A 24,089-nucleotide genomic window follows, 5' to 3' on the forward strand; every position below is an offset into this window, starting at 1 on the left:
TTTTTTCTTAGTAGAGACGGGGTTTCACCACGTTGGCCAGGTTGGTCTCTAACTCCTGACCTTGTGATCCACCCATCTCGGCCTCCCAAAGTGCTAGGATTACAGGCGTGAGCCACTGCGCCCAGCCAGTTTTTGTATTTTTAGTAGAGACAGAGTTTCACCATGTTGGCCAGGCTGGTCTCGAACTCCTAACCTCAAGTGATCCACCTGCCTCGGCCTCCCAAAGTGCTGGGATTACAGGCGTGAGCCACCACGCCCAGCCCAAATATAAAATTTTTCATGATACTTCCATTTACAACTTAAATACCCTTATACATTATAAGCACTGTATGTATCTGACTATACAAGTAAAACCTTCCTCCTTTTTTTTTTTTTTTTAAGATGGAGTCTTGCTGTCTCCCAGGCTGGAGTGCAGTGGCACAATCTCGGCTCCCTGCAACTTCCGCCTCCTGGGTTCTCGCCATTCTCCTGCCTCAGCCTCCCAAGTAGATGGGACTACAGGCGCCCGCCACCACGTCTGGCTAACTTTTTGTATTTTTAGTAGAGACGGGGTTTCACCGTGTTAGCCAAGATGGTCTCAATCTCCTGACCTCGTGATCTGCCCACCTCGGCCTCCCAAAGTGCTAGGATTACACGCGTGAGCCACTGCGCCCCGCCTAAATAAAACCTTCTTAAGTAAATATGATGATTTAAGATTATTGGCCAGGAGCAGTGGCTCACGCCTGTCATCCTAGCACTTTGGGAGACTGAGGCGGGCGGATCACTTTAGGTCAGGAGTTTGAGACCAGCCTGGCCAATATGATGAAACCCCAGCTCTACTAAAAACACAAAAATTAGGCCGGGCGTGGTGGCTCACGCCTGTAATCCCAGCACTTTGGGAGGCCTAGGCAGGTGGGTCACAAGGTCAGGAGTTCAAGACCAGCCTGGCCAGCATGGTGAAACCCCATCTCTACTAAAAATACAAAAATTAGCTGGGCGTGGTGGCAGGCACCTGTAATCCCAGCTACTCAGGAAGCTGAGGCAGGAGAATTGCTTGAACCCAGGAGGCGGAGGTTGCAGTGAGCCGAGATCACGCCGTTGCACTCCAGCATGGGGAACAGAGTGAGACTGTTTCAAACAAACAAACAAAAAAACACCCACAAAAATTAGCCAGGCATAGTGGTGAGTGCCAGTAACCCCAGCTACCAGGAGGCTGAGGCAGGAGAATCACTTGAACCCAGGAGGCGGAGGTTGCAGTGAACTGAGATCATGCTACTGTACTCCAGTCTGGGTGACAGAATGAGACTCTGCCTCAAAACAAAAAAACAAAACAAAAAAAAGTATTTACATAGTACATCTCAAGTTCTCAGACTTTGCTCTCAGACCTGGGGACACTACCTGGTTCTTGTCACTGCTGTGTTCCCAGTGCTAAGAATTCTGCAATCTGTAAACTCGAATACATGAGGGAGTATTCACCATCTTAGTAAATTTCTCTCTGGTACTTTTTAACTAAAAAAGAAATGTCTATAATTAGTAACTTAATTACACATAAATTGCAGTCAAGGTCAGAATCTAAGATTAATTGGCCATTTTCTTAAATACTACCAACACCTCTAAATGCCAAATATGTAGATTATTTTGAAGCTAAACACTAAAATATTAAAACCTAAACCATTCGTAGGGGCTAAAGACACTAAGGCAATAATGAAATTGTGTCTGATGAGTAGGGGTTCCTTTCTGGGGCCTCCCCCAGCCCCTCTACCGTACCTCCTTTCTTAGTCTCCCTGGACTGCTTGGCCGCTGACTTCCCTTCGCGCTCATTCCTCTGAGCTGAGCAAAGGAAACCACCACCACCTGGTGGGATTCTGCCAGTGTGTTAACATCAGCTTCCTTTCTGAAAAACTTGCCCTGTTCCTCCAGAATCCTCAAAAGTGTTAAGATGCCAGCCTGTTAAGTTCTGTCCATTTTTCGTGTTTTTGTCGGCCTTTAAAGTCACAACACTAAAGCTTATATTCTTCGGGTGGTTTTGAGACGAGCATAAGTTTTTTTATGGCTGAGGCACATATGGTCAGACTGCTTTCCAAAGCTGTTACACCGCCATGTGACTCATAGCACTGACTCCTGTGGAGTTCCAGATTTGACTTCATCTTTGCTAGCAAAGAGCATTGCTCTTGTTTTAAATTTAATAATTGCTACATGGAAAAGGATATATTATTTTAATTTTTTAATTTCTTGAATTACTGGCGAGTTCTATTTCTGTACGTGAAGGTTGGAAAGTTGTGTCTTCCTTATTTTAGTCTGGACAGAGCTCTTAAGGTGACAAGGAACTTTAATAAATAATGTGTCTTCTTTTATTGGGTGGAACTGTAGAAATAAAGTAAACTATTGAAATAAACTGTAGAAATAAAATAACTGTGTCTGATGCTTAAACACTGTGGTATTATAGTACGTTGGATTGGTAATTCTTTGGGAATTTAGAACCCCATTTTATGTTAAGAAGTTAAGACACTGTTGTTTGAGTTTGAAGATCAGAGAAACTTATTTTTTGTGTGGAAGTGGGGAAAGAAATAGAGATCAATCGATTTTCTCTAAATCTCAGGTCAGCCTTTGGTTTTTATGTAATGCTGAGAAAAGCGGTTTTTGATCAAGATGAACCTGCTGAGCCCTCATCCTTCAGTTGGATGTTTTTAGTTCTTTCCCCATGAACGACAGGTTTCACTTAGTCAGATGCTGTCCTGGGTCTGCTCGTATCTGAGCTGGTTGACAGGTCCTGCCCTCAGCACAAGATTGTCACCCGAAGCCTCAGACGTTGTGCTGGGATGAACCTTGTAAATTCTGCTGGAAACCATTTGCCTGATTGCAGGAAACAGTTGGTTTTACTACCAAAATGTGGTTTATCCTTTTGCTGGAGAGTGGAATTTAGCAAGGAACTCCACAAATTATAGTAATGAATTTACCAATGGCTCTTCCACGTGAACAGTGCCTTCTTGAGCAGGCAGAGCCATCTATGGCAGCTCCTCTCCGGCCTCCGGTGTCTGGTAGGAGGGCTGGCCACCTATTTTTACTCAACAACATATATTAGGCCTAAAGAGTTGCCTTTTTCTCTTTTAATTCATTGCTTAGAATTTCTCTGATCTGTTGAAGGGAAAACACATTTTCAAAGCTTTTGAGGCAAATGTGAAGGTTTTTCTTTAAAGTGATTATACCTATATATCAGATATAGAAGTTTTTATTTTTTTATTTTTATTTATTTTTTTGAGACAGAGTCTTGCTCTGTTGCCTAGCCTGGAATGCAGTGCTGTGATCTTGGCTCACTGCAGCCCCCGCCTGCTGGGTTCCAGCTACCCTCCTGCCTCAGCCTCCTAAGTAGCTGGGATTACAGGTACGCACCACCTTGCCCAGCTAATTTTTTTTTGTATTTTTAGTAGAGACGGGGTTTCATCATGTTGGCCAGACTGGTCTTGAACTCCTGGCCTCAAGTGATCCACCCGCATTGGCTTCCCAAAATGCTAGGATTACAGGTGTGTGCCATTGTACCTGACCATTTTAACCAGTTTTGTTAGAGAGAAGGACTACCAATCTATACATTTTGAAATTCTGACTTTTCCCTCATATTACGAACATTTTGAAAGACAATCTAAGAGTAGAATCATAATTATCTGCCACCTAGATTCAACAGTTGTTGATATCTAGACCCAATTTATTTATGTTTGTATTTTTGTTGACCCATTTTAAATTAAGTTTTGGATATCATGGTCATGCAACTAAACATTGTAGCACGTACTTCTCAAAATGATGATATTTATGCTATGAGCATATAGCTTTATCATACCATCAAAATAACACTCAATCTCTAATAATATCTAATACTATATATTCACATCTCAAATTTCCTTAAGTTGTCTTTTACAGCATTTGTTTTTGAAACCAAGATCACATACCACCTTTGGTGGTTGTTTCTTTTCTTTTCTTTTCTTTTTTCTTTCTTTCTTTTTTCTTTTTTTTTTTTTGAGACGGAGTCTCGCTCTGTTGCCCAGGCTGGAGTGCAGTGGTGCGATCTTGACTCACTGCAACCTCTGCCTCCCGGGTTCAAGCAGTTCTTCTGCCTCAGCCTCCCCAGTAGCTGGGATTACAGGTGCTTGCCACCACGGTTGATTTTTGTATTTTTAGTAGAGACAGGGTTTCATCATGTTGACCAGGCTGGTCTCGAACTCCTGACCTCAGGTCATCCACCTGCCTCAGCGTCCCAAAGTGCTGGGATTACAGGTGTGAACCACTGCACCTGGCCATTTACTTTTATTTTTGACAGTTTCTTTATAGAGTGCCTCTCAGTTTGGGTTCGTGGGTGTGTCCTGAGGATTGGACTCACAGCTTTTATTTCAGGAAGGACTGCACAGAAGTCAGTACAGTGTATCTTTTTCAGTGCATCATTGTTTTCCCTTTGTAATTAATAAGTATCTTGAGACTGGTGCTGTGGCGCAAGCCTGTAATCCCAGCACTTTGGGAGGCAGAGGTGGGAGGACTGCTAGAGCCCAGGAGTTAAAGACTAGCCTGGGCAACAGAGTGAGACCCCTGTCTACAAAAAAATGCAAAAATTAGCCAGGTATGGTGGTGTGTGCCTGTAGTTCTAGCTACTCAGGAGACTGAAGTGTGAGGTTCGCTTGAACCCGGGAGGTCGAGGTTGCAGTGAGCCAGAGTCTTGCCACTGCATTCCAGTCTGGGAAACAGAGCAAGAATCCATCTCAAAAAAATAAAAAATGAAGTGTATCTTGTGGCAGGTACTTTGAGATTATGTACATTTCCTGTTTCTCATACTTTCACAAACTAGTGTTAGCATCCATTGATGATTCCTGTCTGAAATGGCTTACTGTGCTGGTTGCCAAATGGTGATGTTTGAAAGGTGTCGTCATCCTCTACTCATTAGAGAACTCTTGTATTTTAGAGCTTTTTCTCCTCTCCATCTATTCATTTATGTGTTTATATTTTTAAAGAAAAACTTATTTTGACCCTTATTAAAGATGTCAAGGCACTTAGTGCTTTGGAAGGCAAGGCAGGATGATAGCTTGAGGCCAGGAGCTTGAGACCAGCCTGGGCAACATAGTGAAACCTCATGTCTATAGAAAATTTTAAAAATTAGCCAAGTGTGGTCGTGTGAGCCTGTAGTCCTAGCTCCGTGGGAGTCTGAGGCAGGAGGATCACTTGAGTCCAGGGGTTCGAGGCTGCAGTCAGTGCACCATGATTGCACCACTGAACTCCAGCCTAGGTGACAGAGCAAGATCTTGTCTCAGAAAAGCAAAACAAAGGGCAGGCTGTTCAGGATGATCATGATAGGTATAGGGCCTGCTGCAATAGGATTGTGTAGTGGGGGAGACCTAGGAGCAGGGGTAGGGGCCATGGACGGAAAATTACTAAGAGGAAACATCAGGGTGAAGGGGGTTCCAGCTGAACTGACCTAACAGGATTCTTGTGGAAGGCAGGCCAGGGAAGGCCCCTATCATCCCTCCTCTGGACCATAAACACTCGGGGAGTCCCGATCTCTCCTGAACAGTGCACTGGCGCCAGCTTTCCAGATGTGTGTGTAAGTTCATCATCCTTTAACCAAGTTTGCTTAGAAAGCCTAGATGGTGAGACTTAAAATTGTCATGGAGAATTGTCTTCAAACAAAGTGGCTGACTGTGTTGTGGCTATATTGTTATAGCCCTTCCCAGATGTGTATGCTGCAAGTTTTGTTTAGTTGGAACTCTGTGGAAGCTAGTGCAACTACATGGAAAGCCATATAAGTTAGCTACCATGCCCAGCTAATTTTTTAAAAAATTTTTTGTAGAGATGGGGTCTCGTTCTGTTGCCCAGGCTGGTCTTGAACTTCTGGGCCCAAGTGATCCTCCCACCTCGGCCTCCCAAAGTACTGGGATTATAGGTGTGAGCCTCCATACTCAGCTAATTTAGCTAGTTTTTGTATTTGATTTTTTTTTTTTTTTTTTTGAGACGGAGTCTCGCTCTGTCACCCAGGCTGGAGTGCAGTGGCCGGATCTCAGCTCACTGCAAACTTTGCCTCCTGGGTTTATGCGATTCTCCTGCCTCAGCTTCCAGAGTAGCTGGGACTTACAGGCGCCCGCCACCTCGCCTGGCTAGTTTTTTGTATGTTTTGGTACAGACGGGGTTTCACCGTGTTAGCCAGGATGGTCTCGATCTCCTGACCTCGTGATCCACCCGTCTCGGCCTCCCAAAGTGCTGGGATTATAGGCTTGAGCCACCGCGCCCGGTCCTTTTTTCTTTCTTTTTTTTTTTTTTTTTAAGAGACAGAATCTCTGTCATCCCGACTGGAGTGCAGTGGTGTGATCTTGGCTCTCTGCAACCGTTGCCTCCTGGGTTCAAGCGATTTTCTTGCCTCAGCCTGCCAAGTAGCTGGGACTACAGGCATGTGCCACCATGCCCAGCTAATTTTTGTATTTTTATTTTTATTTTATTTTATTTTTTATTTATTTTTTATTTATTTTTTATTTTTTTTTTGAGACGGAGTCTTGCTCTGTGCCCAGGCTGGAGTGCAGTGGCCGGATCTCAGCTCACTGCAAGCTCCGCCTCCCGGGTTCACGCCATTCTCCTGCCTCAGCCTCCCGAGTAGCTGGGACTACAGGCGCCCGCCACCGCACCCGGCTAGTTTTTTGTATTTTTTAGTAGAGACGGGGTTTCACTGTGTTAGCCAGGATGGTCTCGATCTCCTGACCTCGTGATCCGCCCGTCTCGGCCTCCCAAAGTGCTGGGATTACAGGCTTGAGCCACCGCGCCCGGCCTAATTTTTGTATTTTTAGTAGAGATGGGGTTTTGCCATTTTGGTCAGGCTGGTCTCGAATTCCTGACCTCAAGTGATCCTCCTGCCTCAGCCTCCCAAAGTGCTGGGATTACAGGCATGAGTCATAACGCCTGGCCCCATATGCTGTTTATTTCATTTTTCCCAAGCAAACTAGGACTTAGAGAGTTTCCCAAAGCCCTGCTGACTCATTTTCAGCACCTCTCCACAGGACTAGTGCTGTGTGCCAGCAGACACAGCCTCTGTGGGGATGGAGGTTGACTCAGACACAGAGCCTGGCCTCGGGAGCCTTATGTTCCAGCAACCACTTGACTGACAATCATAAAAATTAAAATTGCAAAATATTTTGTCAACTGTGCATCAACCACACAAAAATAAATTAAAATTGCCTTAAGTGGAACAAGGAGGTACGGGCAGGATGAAGTCAAGCAAATTATATGTCCAGAAATGTGTCATGTCAGTGATTAGCTTCAGGAAGCATTTTTATTTAGTGTGTATTGACATCAGAGACAGTGCTAGTAGTTGGGGGTGCAGCAAGACGGGCCCATGGCCCTTAAGGAACCTGTAGTCCAAATAAACAACTGAGATACGGCGGGGCTGAGCAGAGGGTGCTGTGTGAGGACCCAGCAGGGACAAACTTAACCCCAGTGTTGGCGAGATTCATCAGGAAGGCTTTCTGGAGAAAGTGATGTGGGTGATGCATGTTCCCCACCTAGCCATGCTGAGAGGGGGTGTGTCTGGGCAGAGCTATCAGGCTGGGGAGGATCCGGGGGCGGGGTAGAACCTGGCATGCTGGGGAAACTAAATGTGGTGATTGGTTTGTTTATGCAACTTGGAGTGTGGAAGGGGGTCAGTGAGGGGATGCTGGTGCCTGAGGGTGAGGGTTGAGCAGAGGCAATTTTAAGCATGTGAGTCACATGATCAGATTTCCATTTTAGAAAGCTTGGAGAATGGGCCTACTCGGGTGGCTGACACCTTGTGTTAGTCTGTTTTCACACTACTGATAAAGACGTACCCAAGACTGGGCAATTTACAAAAGAAAGAGGTTTAATTGGACTTACAGTTCCACATGGCTGGGGAAGCCTCACAATCACGGTGAAAGGCAAGGAAGAGCAAGTCATGTCTTACATGGATGGCAGCAGGTAAAGACAGGAGCATGTGTGCAGGGGAACTCCTCTTTTTAAAACCATCAGATCTCATGAGACTTATTCACTGTCATGAGAACAGCACAGAAAAGACTTACCCCTATGATTCAACTACCTCCCACCAGGTCCCTCCTGTAACACGAGGGAATTCAAGATGAGATTTGGGTGGGGACACAGCCAACCATATCATTGCACCCCTGCCCCCTCCCAAATCTCACAATCACATTTCAAAACCAGTCATGCCTTCCCAACAGTCCCCCAAAGTCTTAACTCATTTCAGCATTAACTCAAAAGTCCACAGTCCAAAGTCTCATCTGAGACTAGGCAAGCCCCTTCCACATATGAGCATCTAAAATCAAAAGCAGACTAGTTACTTCCTAAATACAGTGGGGGTACAGCCATTTCAAATCAGAGAAATTGGCCAAAACAAAGGGGCAACAGCCCCCATGCAAGTCTGAAATCCAGCAGGGCAGTCAAATCTTAAAGCTCCAAAATGATTTCCTTTGACTCCATGCCTCACATCCAGGTCACGCTGATGCAAGAGATGGGTTCCCATGGTCCTGGGCATCTCTGCCTCTGTGGCTTTGCAGGGTACAGCCTCCCTCCTGGCTGTTCACAGGCTGACATTTAGTGTCTGCAGCTTTTCCAGGTGCATGGTGCAAGCTGTCAGTGGATCTACCATTCTGGAGTCTGGAGGAGAGTGACCCTCTTCTCACAGCTCCATTTAGGCAGTGCCCCAGTAGGGACTCAGTGTGGGGGCTCCAGTGCCACATTTCCCTTTCGTACTGGTTTCGCAGTGGTTCTCCGTGAGAGCCCTGCCCTTGCAGCCAATGTCTGCCTGGACATCCAGGCATTTCTGTCTATTTTCTGAAATCTAGGCGGAGGTTCCCAAACCCTAATTCTTGATTTCTGTGCACTCACAGGCCCAATACTACATGGAAGCTGCCAAGGCTTGAGGCTTGCATCGTCTGAAGCCATGGCCCAAGCTCTACATTGGCCACTTTCAGCCACAGCCGGAGTGGCTGGGATGCAGGGCACCAAGTCCCTAGGCTGCACACAGTAGGAGGACCCTGGGTCTGGCCCACAAACCCAGTTTTTCCTTCTAGGCCTCTGGACCTGTGATGGGAGGGGTTGCCATGAGGACTTCTGACATGCCCTGGAGACATTTCCTCCATTGTCTTGGGGATTAACCTTAGGCTCCTCATTACTTATGCAAATTTCTGCAGCCAGCTTGAATTTCTCCTCAGAAAATGGGATTTTCTTTTCTTTTTCTTTTCTTTTTTTTTGAAATGAGTCTCACTCTATTGCCCAGGCTGGAGTACAGTGGCACGATCTTGGCTTACTGCAACCTCTGCCTCCCAGGTTCAAACAATTCTCCTGCCTCAGCCTCCTGAGTAGCTGGGATTACAGGCGTACACCACCTCGCCTGGTTAATTTTGTATTTTTAGTAGAGTTGAGGTTTCTCCATGTTGGTCAGGCTGGTGTCAAACTCCTGACCTTGTGATCCTCCTGCCTCAGACTCCCAAAGTGATGGGATTTACAGGCGTGAGCCACCACTCCCAGCTGAGATTTTCTTTTCTATCACATTGTCAGCCTGCAAATTTTCCAAACTTTGATGCTCTGCTTCCTTTATAAAACCGAATGCTTTCAACAGCACCCAAGTCACCTCTTGAATGCTTTGCTGCTTAGAAATTTCTTCCACCTTGGCTGGGTGTGGTGGCTCAAGCCTGTAATCCCAGCACTTTGGGAGGCCGAGACGGGTGGATCACGAGGTCAGGAGATCGAGACCATCCTGGCTAACACGGTGAAACCCCGTCTTTCCAAAAAAAATACAAAAAACTGGCCGGGCGAGGTGGCGGGTGCCTGTAGTCCCAGCTGCTCGGGAGGCTGAGGCAGGAGAATGGCGTAAACCTGGGAGGCGGAGCTTGCAGTGAGCTGAGATCCGGCCACTGCGCTCCAGCCTGGGCGACAGAGCAAGACTCTGTCTCCAAAAAAAAAAAAAAAAAAAAAAGAAAAGAAAAAGAAAAGAAATTTCTTCCACCAGATACCCTAAATCATCTCTCAAGTTCAGAGTTCCACAAATCTCTAGGGCAGGGGCAAAATGCTGCCAGTCTCTTTGCTAAACATAGGAAGAGTCACCTTTGCTCCAGTTCCCAACAAGTTCCTTATCTCCATCTGAGACCACCTCAGCCTGGACTTTACTGCTCTTATCATTATCAGCATTTTTGTCAAAGCCATTCAACAAGTCTCTAGGAAGTTCCAAACTTTCCCACATTTTCCTGTCTTCTTCTGAGCCCTCCAAACTGTTCCACCCTCTGCCTGTTACCCAGTTCCAAAGTCACTTCTACATTTTTGGGTACCTTTTCAGCAACACCCCACTCCTGGTACCAATTTACAGTGTTAGTCCATTTTCATGTTGCTGATAAAGACATACTTAAGACTGGGCAGTTTTCTTTTTTTTTTTTTTTTTTTTTTTGAGACGGAGTCTGGCTCTGTCGCCCAGGCTGGAGTGCAGTGGCCGGATCTTGGCTCACTGCAAGCTCCGCCTCCCGGGTTTACGCCATTCTCCTGCCTCAGCCTCCGGAGTAGCTGGGACTACAGGCGCCCGCCACCTCGCCCGGCTAGTTTTTTGTATTTTTAGTAGAGACGGGGTTTCACCGTGTTCGCCAGGATGGTCTCGATCTCCTGACCTCGTGATCCGCCCGTCTCGGCCTCCCAAAGTGCTGGGATTACAGGCTTGAGCCACCGCGCCCGGCCGACTGGGCAGTTTTCAAAAGAAAGAGATTTAATGGAGTTGCAGTTCCACATGGCTGGGGAAACCTCACAATCATGGCAGAAGGCAAGGAAGAGCAAATTATGTCTTACATGGATGGCAGCAGGCAAAGAGAGGAGTGCATGTACAGGGGAATTCCTCTTTTTAAAACCATCAGATCTCATGTGAGACTGTCACGAGAACAACATGGGAAAGAACTGCCCCCATAATTCAATTACCTCCCACTGGGTCCTTCCCACAACACGTGGGAATTCAAGATGAGATTTGGGTGGGGACACAGCTAAACCATATCATGCCTGTAATCCAGCATTTTGGGAGGCTGAGGCAGGAGAATTGCTTGAGCCCAGGAATTCAAGACCAGCCTGAGGAACATAGCGAGACTTCATCTCTACAAAAAATTAAAGTTAGCCAGCATGGTGGTGTGGGCCTGCAGTTACTGCTACTTTGGGGGCTGTGGTGGGAGCATCTCCTGAGTTCAGGAAGTCGGGGCCACAGTGAGCTATGATTGCACCAGTGCAGTCCAGCCTAGGTGACAGAACAAGACCCTGTTTCTAAAAAAGGGAGAAAAAAAGAAAGCTTGGAGAATGAACTGGAAGAGGGCAAGACTAGAGGCTCATACAACCAGGTAGGGGCCTACTACCACCATCAAGGTGCGAGGTGATGGTGCTGAATTGGAGCCACTGCATTCGGGTGCAGGGGAGCAGATAGAAGTGAAACTGGAGAGAAAGCAGAGATTTGAAGGAGAGCCAGGTTATGGTCAAGGCAGAGACCTGTTAGGAGAGGCTCAGTGACAAGTTTGCAGATGTGTAGGGTCTCTGTAGAACAGGGGTCTTGGGGAAGAGTTTGAGAAGTGTTTTCCTCATATTTTAATTGCACATATTCCATTTCATGGGTGGCTGTTATCCGTTACACCAGGCTTCTGTTGAAAGTGGTTTCCAACCTTTTCTGTTACCAGTGGCTCCCGTGCCGTGTGTCTGTGTAGATAGGCTTTCCCTGGGCTGTGAGATTGCTCAGTCAGCCTTCTCCCTGCAGGCTCTCCTGCTCATCGGAAGCACCCTCCGCCCTGCTCTTCCTTGGCACTCAGCTGCCCTTGCCGTGGCTAGCACTCCCACATCCTTGGTCCTCCTTCTCCATGTGGCTTTGGGGACACCACCTGGTTCTTTTGTTGTCCCATGGCAGCTCTTCATCCTGTGCTGTGTCCTCCTGTCTCCCTGAACTCTAGACTGTCTTCTAGCACGGGCCATCCTCTCTCTTCCTGGATGGTCTCATCGATATTTAAACACATTAAATATCTAAAAATAAAGTTTTAGCCACCCACCCTGGCAAATTTATTTTTATTATTGTAGGGACAGGATCTTGCTATGTTGCCCAGGCTGGTCTTGAACTCCTGGACTCAAGCGGTCTTCCCACATCAGCCTCTCAAAGGGCTGGGATTACAGGCGTGAACCACTGTGTCCAGTTAGACATATCTTTTTGGAGGACACAGTTACCCACTACATGTGCTAACTATACTTTGATGATGGCCAAATCTGTGTTTCTAGGCCAGACTCCCTTGCTCAGAGTTTTAATGTGGGTGTCTGAGAAGCATCTGAAACCTAAAATGTCCCAACACGCCCTCCCCTCCCAGGCCACAGAAGCTGCTGCCGTTGACTGTGGCCCCACTCTTGTACCCATTGACTGTGCCCCCTCCCTTTTACCCCATTGACTGTGCCTCCTGTGCCCTTTGACTGTACCCTTTTAATGGCTCCAGAATGTTGCTGCTGAGGGTGAGTCCCAGCTCAGCCTCTGGCCATCTCAGTGGCTGAGGCCACATTGCTCAGGTTTCTTAGGTGGAAGTGGCATCACAGCAGTGCGTCCCCCGGGTGTTGTGAGGGCAGGTTGCACTAAGATGGCTCAATGTGCCCAGGCGGTGACCTGGCTGCTGCCACTGCTGCTGCTGTAACACCAGACTCCTTGTTCCTTTTTCTTTCATTTGTTTGTTTTTTGAAACGGAGTCTCGCTCTGTCACCCAGGCTGGAGTGCAGTGGCATGATCTTGGCTCACTGCAACCTCTGCCTCCCGGGTTCACATGATTCTACTACCTCAGCCTCCCGAGTAGCTGGGACTGTAGGTGCATGCCACCATGCCCAGCTAATTTTTGTATTTTTAGCAGAGACAGAGTTTCACAGTGTTGACTAGGCTGGTCTCAAACTCCTGACCTTGTGATCCACCTGCCTCAGCCTCCCAAAGTGCTGGGATTACAGGCGTGAGCCGCCGCTCGGCTCCTTGTTCCTTTGAACTGCCTCGCTCTGGACAAGATGGTGGTCCCTCCGCATCCTGCAAGGCCTGGACAGGATTTCTTTCCATTTAACACTGTCTCCTAAAGTGCTGCTTTCCTGGGGGAGCTTTGGTGTTCTTGCCGGTGCAGAACAAGTGGCACGACTGCCCTTGACCTCCACATGACCTTCTCAGGGCAGCCCAGACTCTGAATGTCTGTGACCTGCACCAGCAGTGGCGAGGCTGTGACGGCCATGGTCCAACCCGGCTGCTCTCCCCGACTCTGCAGTGCTTTTCCACACCCACACTGCAGACGCTGGTCGCGTTCCTGCTCCAGCCTTCCAGCACAGAAGTGGCATTTTGCGGTTTTCTGTTATGAAGCGAGTGCGCCACTACGTACCTGTTTTATGTGCGTGTGTTTACAAGCATGCACATGTCAGTCTACTCTTTTCCGCCCCTGTCTTAGGCCTCTCTGTTAGCCGTTCCCTCTCCTTGAAACACCAGACTCCCTGATCTCAGCATGTCTCTCCAGTCATGGTGTAACAGCATCTTCCCAGCCAGGCCTGCTCCAACCACACGGCCCGGGAGGGCAGCCCAGGCCCCTCTCACTTCACCCTGTGCCCATTCTTGACCCTGTGTGTTGTGTCTCCCTCTTGCCTGGTTTGTGCTGGGAAGGCAGAGGCCCTGCCTGTCCTGCTCACTGTCGTACCCCAGGCCCAGCACGCTGCTTGGCATGGGCAGGCATTGACTTGACATTAGCTGGGCAATGAGTGGCAGTGGCTGAAAATGTAATAGCAAGTCAGGGCCCAGCACAGGAAAATAAGAGATTGCTACGTAAGTGAAGGGCTTCTTAGTAGGATTTGGGTCATAACATACTATTAAGGATGATTTGTTTTTCTCTCCATGTAAAAATATGTATTTTTAAAAATTGGATGTTATGGTCCGGGCGTGGTGGCTCATGCCTGTGATCCCAGCACTTTGGGAGGCCAAGGCAGGCGGATCACCTGAGGTCGGGAGTTCGAGACCAGCCTGACCAACATGGGGAAACCCCGTCTCTACTAAAAATACAAAATTAGCTGGGTGTGGTGGCACATGCCTGTAATCCCAGCTACTAGGGTGGCTGAGGCAGGAGAATCGCTTGAACCCTGGGAGGCAGAGGTTGTGGTGAGCCGAGATCGCGCCATTGCACTCCAGCCTGGGCAATGAGAGCGAAACTCTGTCTCAAAAAAACAAACAAACAAAAAACTGGATGTTACGGAATGAGGGAGACAAAAAAATGCTCTACGACTGTTAACTGATGCTTTTCTGGTTTTGTTCTCCAGACACCATTTGCTTTTCACTCAAGATGATTTGATGTCTTACAAAACTCTGATGAACCATGATGGCTACACAGACATTAAGTATAGACAGCTATCAAGATGGGCAACAGGTGAGCTTGAACTTGATTCTGCATTCTAATTACAAATAACCTGGCACTCAAGCATGGACATTGCTTTGTATGCTTACAATTCAATTGCCATGAGGTTGCATGCTCAATGTAAGTGTATTATGCATTTATTGTACATTTGTGTTCAGAAAAATAAGCCATAGAATAATATTATTTCCTTAACGGATACCAAGATCGCCAGGAATCTTGACTTTCCTAAGTCATATGAAGTTTCTTGGGAATTTACCTTTTTAATGTCAGTGTTAATTAGCACTGCTACTTTGAAAGAAAACCCGGTTGATTTTCATGACAGATTCCCATGTTGACTGATGGCTCTTCTGAGTGTCTCACTGGATCAGTTTTTGAATGGGAATCTTGTGGCCTCATCTCCCCAGTTGTAGGCATGAGAGGGGCTGTCCCAGTAATGAATTTGCAGGGCCCCAGCGCTCCATCTTTGTACCTTGCCCGTGCTTGGATGGTTGTGCCATACTTGGGCAGCTCTCCATTGCCCTTCCACCATAGATGAGACTTTGTTTTCCTGGAAGCTGTGGTGTTTTGTGCTTTTGAGTACCTGAGTGTTTTGTGTTCTGTGACCTGAATGAATTGAGGAGCGGGAGGATCGAGGCTTGGCAGAGGCCCTTGCCGTCTTTCTTGGCCTGCGATCTTGTTAAACACTGTGTTCTGAACCCACTGGCATTTGGCTCGTCATCCTACTGACTCTGGAGTGAGTGAAGGGATTTGGCCCTGCCCTTTACTTTCCTCCCCAGCAGGCAGGGGCAGTGCAGTGTCCCCCCTCGGCTCTCCTCCCCACCTCGAGTACTTCGGTGGCAAGGGTCAGGCTCTGGATGACTCAGTGGAGCCATGCTGGTGAGGTCTGAGGAGGGGTTAGGAGCTGAGGCGCTGGGTCCCCCTTTCCCTGGTGGTTGGTTTTTACCAACCAGTCCTTGTTCAGTTCCTGTTGCAGAGATTTTTTTTGTTGTTGCTGGTGGTGGTAGTGTTTTTGTTTTTTGTTTTTTGGGTTTTTTTTGCTTTGTATAGCAGTTAAAGGAGGGAAATTCTGTGATGTAGTCAGCCTCCTTCCTTAGCCTAGAAGTCCTTAGTCCTTAGGTATTTCCAATTGACTTTTTTTTTTTTTTTCTAAAATGCAAATCTACTAATGTCCCACCTGAGCTCTCCAGTGGCTCCCTGTGGATTCCTGTGGGTTTCATGCAAAGACTGAGCTGCCCTATGGCCCAAATCACCTGGCCCCTCTGGACCCCAGACCACCCCCAGCATCTCTGCCTGGCACATCTTGGGCACCTCTCTGCCTGCCCTGGAGCACCAGTCCTCACTGTTGCCATCACTCTTCTCCCTCCTGCTTGCCAGGTCTTTGCTCCGACCCCATCCCTGCCTCCTGTGCACCAAGGCACGGTGACCAGGCCACCCAGCAGGAGGCTGAGACAGGAGAATTGCTTAAACCTGGGAGACGGAGGTTGCAGTGAGCTGTGATCGCACCACTGCACTCCAGCCAGGGCAACAGAGCAAGACTCCATCTCAAAATAAATAAATAAGTAAATAAATAAATAACAAAAAATAGGAAGCTTTAAAAGATTCATTTCAGTATTTGAAAAAAGTGATTGTGAAAAGAGAGAAACCTAAATGTTCAACCTCGGAAAAATGGCAAAACAATTATGATATATCTATGCTGTAGATATATTTCAATGTTTATTTAAAATAATGCTGATAAAACACTTCCCAGGCCCTGGGAAGCACTGAGGTATGAACAGGGCAGCGCTCCAGGTGTCATTTGCACCTGGCACAGCTGTCTGGGAGGAGGTGGCCGGTAGCAAGCACTGCTGTCCCAGGCTGTGTCGGAGGTGGTCACTGTGCTGGGATTACAGGCGTGAGCCACCGCGCCGGCCTTTTTAAGGCTTTTTATACATGCTGGCAGATCGCCTTACGGAAATACTGTATCCACTTAGGCTTTATTGCTTTTATTTTTTTTTAAGAGAAACAAAAACAGTTTTCCTAATATGTTGTACCATTTAAAAGCAGAAGAATAGAAGTCATCTTTTTTTTTTTTTTTTTTGAGACGGAGTCTGGCTCTGTCGCCCAGGCTGGAGTGCAGTGGCCGGATCTCAGCTCACTGCAAGCTCCGCCTCCTGGGTTTACGCCATTCTCCTGCCTCAGCCTCCCGAGTAGCTGGGACTACAGGCGCCGCCACCACGCCCGGCTAGTTTTTTGTATTTTTTTAGTAGAGACGGGGTTTCACCGTGTTAGCCAGGATGGTCTCGATCTCCTGACCTCGTGATCCGCCTGTCTCGGCCTCCCAAAGTGCTGGGATTACAGGCTTGAGCCACCGCGCCCGGCCTAGAAGTCATCTTATTCCGAAAACAAGACGTTGGAGGGAAGGCCGGGCGCTGTGGCTCAAGCCTGTAATCCCAGCACTTTGGGAGGCCGAGACGGGCGGATCACGAGGTCAGGAGATCGAGACCATCCTGGCTAACATGGTGAAACCCCGTCTCTACTAAAAAAACTAGCCGGGCGAGGTGGCGGGCGCCTGTAGTCCAGCTACTAGGGAGTCTGAGGCAGGAGAATGGCATGAACCCGGGAGGTGGAGCTTGCAGTGAGCTGAGATCCGGCCACTGCACTCCAGCTTGGGTGACAGAGCGAGACTCCATCTCAAAAAAAAAAAAAAAAAAAAAAAAAAGACGTTGGAGGGAAGAGAGCACAGGGCTGGAGGATGTGAGAGGCATCCTGTGGGGATGGGCATTCATGGCTGGCCCCCAGTCTGTCTGGCCAGTGGGGATGGCCCCGCCCCCATGAGGTCTCCCCACCCCCGCTGCCGCAAGCTGCTTCCTCAAGGAACAGAAGCATGGCCAAATCCACTGAGGGAGAGATGGCCCGTCCTGGTCCTGAGGAAGCTGAGGTCAGGACAGTCTAATCTGCTCATGGATAACTAGAAGTTTACTGTCGCAACATTTTGTTTTTGTAAACTGATTTCTTTTTTAGTGATTTACATATTTTTTCCCTAAATGACAAAGACATCGCTTATTTAAAGCAGTTTAAATGGTAATATCTTTTAAGGCTTTAAGTAAACACAGCTGGCCTTTTCCTTTCTGAATGCAATGACATTTTTATGGCTATGTATTGCTGAGGTTTGAGGGTAGATATGGGAGAAGTTCAGCCCTGCCACAAATATGTAGCGTATGGGGTTAGGTTGTGTCTGTGACATGGTAAGAAGACCTTGGACTATTTGTTTATGCTTCTCTGACTGCAATATTACTACATATTAGGAGATATAGCAGTAGACAGAGGAGGAAGATTGCATGTGCGCTGTTCTCTTCAGTAGGGCATCGCCAGTGTTATTTTAAAATCATGGGCCGGGCGCGGTGGCTCAAGCCTGTAATCCCTGCACTTTGGGAGGCCGAGACGGGCGGATCACGAGGTCAGGACATCGAGACCATCCTGGCTAACATGGTGAAACCCCGTCTCTACTAAAAAATACAAAAACTAGCCGGGCGAAGTGGCGGGCGCCTGTAGTCCCTGCGACTCGGGAGGCTGAGGCAGGAGAATGGCGTGAACCCGGGAGGCGGAGGTTGCAGTGAGCTGAGATCCCGCCACCGCACTCCAGCCTGGGCGACAGCGCGAGACTCTGTCTCAAAAAAAAAAAAAATCATGAACATTTCACAGACATTGGTTATTTCAGTTCTTAAGCAGTTTGGAAATTTTACCTTTATCTGTTTTAAAGCCCGTTAAATTCAAAGCTGTTTTGTTGGTAGTATTCCTTACATATGATTGCAGTCATACCGCTGTCTGGCAATTCCCCACTCCGACTGCATTCCTGTTGCAGCATGGAATACCTAGTAGTGGTTTGTGTTTGCTAATAAGAATTGTTTTCCTCCTTTTGCAGATGCAAGTAGTAACAGAGTTAAAGACAGAACAAGATCCAAACTGCTCTGAACCCGATGCAGAAGGAGTGAGCCCTCCCCCTGTGGAGTCTCAGACCCCAATGGATGTGGACAAGCAGGCCATTTATAGGTAGTGCCGGGGGTGCCGGCTGTGGGGGCACTCAGAGGAGTGAGGAGCGTTGACAAGTTTGTTAAAAGGAACACTAGAACTAGTAGCGAGGCAGAGTTGTGAGGTGCCATGATGATGTGATAACTGCTCGGCTGAAAATTGTCTCAGATTGAGATGTTATTTCTGGCCAGGCATGGTGGCTCATGCCTGTAATCCCAGCACTTTGGGAGGCTGAGGCCGGCGGATCACTTGAGGTTAAGAGTTTGAGAGCAGCCTGGCCAACATGGTGAAACCCCGTCTCTACTAAAAACACAAAAATTAGCCAGACATGATGACATATGCCTGTAGTCCCAGCTACTCGGGAGGCTGAGGCAGGAGAATCGCTTGAACCGGGGAGGCGGAGGTTGCAGTGAGCTAAGATTGTGCCATTTCACTCCAGCCTGGGCAACAAGAATGAAACTCTGTCTCACACATACACACACAAGGATGTTATTTCTAATACCTAAAAACGTTTTAGAATATAAATCTATAAATTTATTGACATCACTCTGACACTAAGACCAAAGACAATACCAGGAAAATACAGGCCAGTATCCTTCACGAACTTAGAGGTTAAATTCATCAATACAATATTAAGAAATCAATTCTAGGCTGTGGCAGGAGAATCACTCGAACCCAGGAGGCGGAAGTTGTGGTGAACTGAGATCACGCCATTGCACTCCAGCCTGGGCAACAAGAGCGAAACTCTGTCTCAAAAAATAAAACAAATTAGCCAGGCGTCATGGCAGGTGCCCGTAGTCCCAGCTACTTGAGGGGCTAAGTAGTAGAAGAATCGCTTAAACCCGGGAGGCAGAGGTTGTAGTGACCCGACATACGGCCACTGCACTTCAGCTTGGACCACAGAGCGAGACTCCGTCTCAAAAAAAAAAAAAAAAAGGACTGATACCTGTTACAACCCTGGTGAGCCTTGGACACATTATGCATTATGCTGAGGGAAACAAGCCAGACACTACGGTCACACGTTATAAGATTCCCATTCATACGAAATGTCTAGAAGAGGCAAACGTATAGAGATAGCAAGTAGGTTCTAGTCGGCTGGGGTTTGGGAAACAATGGAGAATGACTGCTGTTAGATACAGGGTTTCTTTGCAGGGATGATGGAAATGTTCTAAAGTTGATGGTGGCAATGGCTGTGCAACTCTAAAAACCGTTGAATTGCATACTTTAAATGGGTGAACTGTGTGGCATGTGAATTTTCAACCAGCAGAGGTGTTAGGTGAAATAGTGCAGGCGTACATGCAAAGACATTCTCATGGAGATGTAGAACGTAAATGGATTCTTTTTTTCTTTTCTCCTCAGGCATCCACTATTTCCATTATTAGCTTTGTTGTTTGAAAAATGTGAACAATCTACACAGGGCTCCGAAGGCACAACTTCTGCCAGTTTTGATGTAGATATCGAAAATTTTGTAAGGAAGCAAGAGAAGGAAGGGAAACCTTTCTTTTGTGAAGATCCAGAAACTGACAATTTGGTAAGTGAAATAAATTTTATTTTTCAAAATGTGAAATATGTTTATGAAATTTTAGGCTTCTAAGTAGAACTGTAGACTGCTTGTAGTTCTGCTAAAGGAGAGACTCATACAACTCTAAAATAACTAATTTTTATGGTGTGTGTAATGTGGATATGCCTGTCTTCCAGCCTTCTCTAGGTATCATTTATTTAGTTTTTATTTTTAATTTATTTTATTTGTGTAGACACATCTTACTGTGTTCCCCAGGAGGGCCTCAAACTCCTGGCCTCAAGCAATCCTCCCTCCTTGACCTCCCAAGGCCAAACCTACCCTTTCCTTTAAAAATCAAATAAAGACTGGGCGCGGTGGCTCATGCCTGTAATCCCAGCACTTTGGGAGGCCGAGGCGGGCAGATCACGAAGTCAGGAGATCGAGACCATCCTGGCTAACACGGTGAAACCCTGACTCTACTAAAAATTCAAAAAATTAGCCGGGCATGGTGGTGGACACCTGTAGTCCCAGCTACTCAGGAGGCTGAGGCAGGAGAATGGCATGAACCTGGGAGGCAGAGCTTGCAGTGAGCCGAGATCGCGCCACTACACGCCACTACACTCCATCCTGGGCGACAGAGCGAGACTCTATCTCAAAAAAAAAAAAAAAAATCAAATAAAACAGGCCGGGTGGGGTGGCTCACACTTGTAATCCTAGCACTTTGGGAGGCAGAAATGGGTGGATCACAAGGTCAGGAGTTTGAGACCAGCTTGGTCAACATGGCAAATCCCCGTCCCTACTAAAAATACAAAATTAGCTGGGCGTGGTGGCACACGCCTATAGTCCCAGTTACTCAGGAGGCTGAGGCAGGAGAAGCACTTGAACCCAGGAGGCAGAGGGTGCAGTGAGCCGAGACCACTGCACCCCAGCCTGGGTGACAGAGTGAGACTCAAAAAAAAAAAAAAAATCAAATCAAATAATTTGAGTCGCCATGCCAGATGGACACGGGGATTCGGTTCTCTCTGCACAGCGTTTGTAAAGGTCCGTGGGGCTGGGGTGTTCGGGCAACATGTCTGTGACCTGCGTCTGTCCTTGGTTTATCATGGACATGGACACAGACTTGAGCTGTATTCTCCAAGACAGCTCTGTCTCGAGGTTGACAGTGATTTGTGGTGCCTTCCTCCCAGGGCCAGGGCTCCAAGATCCAGCATTTTCTGTGCCCTCCGGAGGCAATGGAGAACTCCTTGGTTCCGTCATCACTGGATCGCTCTGAGCGAGCTGCGCCTGAGGCACCCGTGCAGCGCTGCCAGCTTGGTCTGGGCAGGCCACACTCTCTGGGTCTGCTCTCCTGCCAGAGCGTAACCACCGTGTTTGCTTCTCAGAGCTGGGTACATAAAGGTCCGGCATCAGGGAACCTTCACTGGATTCCCTTCGAGCCAGCTTGGTCCCATATCAAAACCCTGGTTAGGGCCTTCAACAGAAAAGGTTTTTGGAAAACTAATTTTTCCTGAATAAATTGCGGAGGTCTTAGTTTTTAAGAAAATTCTGATTATATACTCAATGCTTACCACCAAATAGATTTTGTGGGTGAGTTATCTGACTTGGATCTGTCTCCTCCTCTCTGAGATGAGACTAACAGTGCACGCTCTTTGGGGGTGAGGATCCGATGCTCTCTCCACCCCTGAGTCTGTGGTCTGCATCCATCTTCCCTTTGGCCCACACCTGGCTTGGCCCAGTGAGCAGAGCACAGGTGTCCTCTGCACCTCACCAGGCTGGCAGGGACCAAGGTTCTCCTGACCGGTGAGTGTTTAGCACAGGACCTAGCAGAGCTTGACACTCCATCATTTTTGTTAATTGATTCATTTATTCACTGCATAGATACCTGTGAATTACTACCACCAGATTTACTGGAGAAGGACATGGGCTTCGGAGTTGCTGATTCATAGGCAACGGGTACTTATGATAATGACTGCATTATTGTATTAGTTATCTATTGCTGTGGGACAAATTACCCCAGAATGTAGTTACTTAAGATAAAACTATACAACTTAGGCCAGGCTCGGCGGCTCACACCTGTAATCCCAGCACTTTGGGAGGCCGAGGCAGGTGGATCACCTGAGGTCAGGAGTTCGTGAACAGCCTGACCAACATGGTGAAACCCCTTCTCTACTAAAAATACAAAAATTAGCCGGGCGTGGTGGTGCATGCCTGTAATTCCAGCTACTCAGGAGGCTGAGGCAGGAGAATCACTTGAATCCAGGAGGCGGAGGTTGTAGTGAGCTGAGATCGCACCATTGCACTCCAGCCTCCAGCCTGGGCAACAAGAGTGAAACTCTGTCTCAAAACAAAAACAAAAACAAAAAAAATGATATAACTTTTAGAAAAATCACAAGAGAAAATCTTGAGGATCTAGGACTAGGCAAAGAGTTCTTAGACTTGACACCAAAATGGAACTTAATGAAAATGTGGCACCACCGAGGGTGAGTATGGATGTGTCCCTCTTTGTGGATGCAGAAACAGAAGTAGATGAGGGTGAGTCACTTGTCCTGCCTGCCACAGAGCGAGTCAGTGGAAGGGCTAGGCTTCGGCTCACAGCGCACACACCTAGCACTGGGATGCGCTGAGGTCACCACCATGCGCCTTTGTCTTCCCTGCACACCAGATGCAGCCAGATACCAAAGCCCAGGGCAGTGGCACTGGAACAACTCATCAGTTTAGAGGATTTCTGATGTTATTCCACTTTGGTTATTGGCAGTAGAGATGGTTCCATCTAATAACTAAGAACTGGTATGTAGGATCATGATAACTTACAGTAATGCTACCTTTTTCTCTGAAAGTCTTCATTTTCTCTGCTCTAGATGGTAAAAGCAATCCAGGTTTTGCGCATTCATCTTCTTGAGCTGGAAAAGGTTAACGAACTCTGCAAAGATTTCTGCAGTCGATACATTGCTTGTCTAAAAACGAAAATGAACAGTGAAACTCTATTGAGTGGAGAGCCTGGAAGCCCGTACTCACCGGTGCAGTCCCAGGTACTTATGTTTGGGGGTCTCGCTTTCCCTCTCTGCCACTGTGAACATGTGCCTTGAGTCCTGAGACCACCAGCTCTTTCAGAATTCACTGGGTCATTTTAATGACTTTCTACAAGAAGGACCCTCTAGGTCTCTGACCCTAGCCTGGTTTGGGAATGAACTCCCTCAGGGTGTGAAGTGAGTCCTCAGTCTGCATACTGGGCCACTGGTCCCACGTTTATGGAAGGTACAACTCCATTTCATTTCTTTCTTTTATTTCTTCTTAAAATATTTTATTTTTTCTTTTAAAAAAATTATGTAAAATATACATAATATAAAATTTACCATCTTAGCTATTTTAAAATGTACAGTTCAATGGTGTTAAGTTTATTCACATTGTTGGGCAGCCGTCAACACTATCCATCTCCAGAACTTTCTCAGCTTCTCAAACGCAAACTCTGACCCTATTAAACACTCATTCCGGATCCCCCTCCCCTAGCCCCTGGCACCCACCATTCTGCTGTCTGTCTCTGTGAATTCCACTACTCCGGGTCTCTCATGTTAAGCGGAATCATACAGTGTTCGTCCTTCTGGGTCCTTTGCTTGTTTCATGGTGCAGAATGCCTGTAAGGTTCATCTGTGAGGAAGCACTATTGTGTTTTAGCCATTCTGATGATCCGTAGTGATATTAATATTTCTTTGTGGTTTTAATTTTCATTTCCCTGATGACTAATGATGTTGAACATTATAATGCCCTCTGTGTATTTTGTTTGATAAGATGTCTGCTGCTTATGTCTTTTGCCCATTTTTTAATTGGAATTTTTTTTTTTTTTTTTAACTTCTGAGTGTTTAGAGTTCTTTGCTTATTGTAGATACTGGTTCTCTGCTGGATATATGGTTTGCAGACGTTTTCTCCAAGTCTATAGTAGCTAAGTATTTTTTTTTTCATCCTCTTAACAGGCCTTTTTCAGAGCCAACCTTTTTAATTTTAATAAAGTTCAATTTATGAGGTTTTCCTTTTATGGATCTTTCTTTTGGTGTCAAGTCTAAGAACTCTTTGTCTAATCCTAGGTCCCAAAGATTTTATCTTAAGTTTTTCCTAGAAGTTTTTAGAGACAAGGTCTCTATGTTGTCCAGGCTGGTCCCAAACTCCTGGGCTCAAGTGTGAACCACCATGCCCGGCCTCAAAAGTTT

General features: G+C 47.0%; 1 protein-coding gene across 5 annotated transcripts in view; it reads left to right on the top strand.

Annotated features, from left to right (window-relative positions):
• Positions 1-24,089, top strand: part of PKNOX1 (PBX/knotted 1 homeobox 1) — a 70,945-nt gene that overhangs the window by 23,188 nt on the left and 23,668 nt on the right. For 3 of the 5 annotated variants that reach the window (XM_037984863.2, XM_037984859.2, XM_073010822.1), the window contains exons 2-7: positions 14,284-14,390; positions 18,280-18,407; positions 19,746-19,917; positions 21,075-21,275; positions 21,766-21,840; positions 22,746-22,916. In XM_037984863.2, coding sequence (XP_037840791.1) covers positions 14,340-14,390; positions 18,280-18,407; positions 19,746-19,917; positions 21,075-21,275; positions 21,766-21,840; positions 22,746-22,916 — 798 coding nt within the window. In that variant the 5' untranslated portion in view covers positions 14,284-14,339. The remainder of the gene's footprint in view (positions 1-14,283; positions 14,391-18,279; positions 18,408-19,745; positions 19,918-21,074; positions 21,276-21,765; positions 21,841-22,745; positions 22,917-24,089) is intronic. The other 2 variants (XM_037984864.2, XM_037984865.2) reach the window with 1 other exon arrangement.

This window comes from Chlorocebus sabaeus, chromosome 2 (genome assembly GCF_047675955.1).
Source record: "Chlorocebus sabaeus isolate Y175 chromosome 2, mChlSab1.0.hap1, whole genome shotgun sequence".
In the NCBI taxonomy this organism is placed as follows: Eukaryota; Metazoa; Chordata; class Mammalia; order Primates; family Cercopithecidae; genus Chlorocebus; species Chlorocebus sabaeus.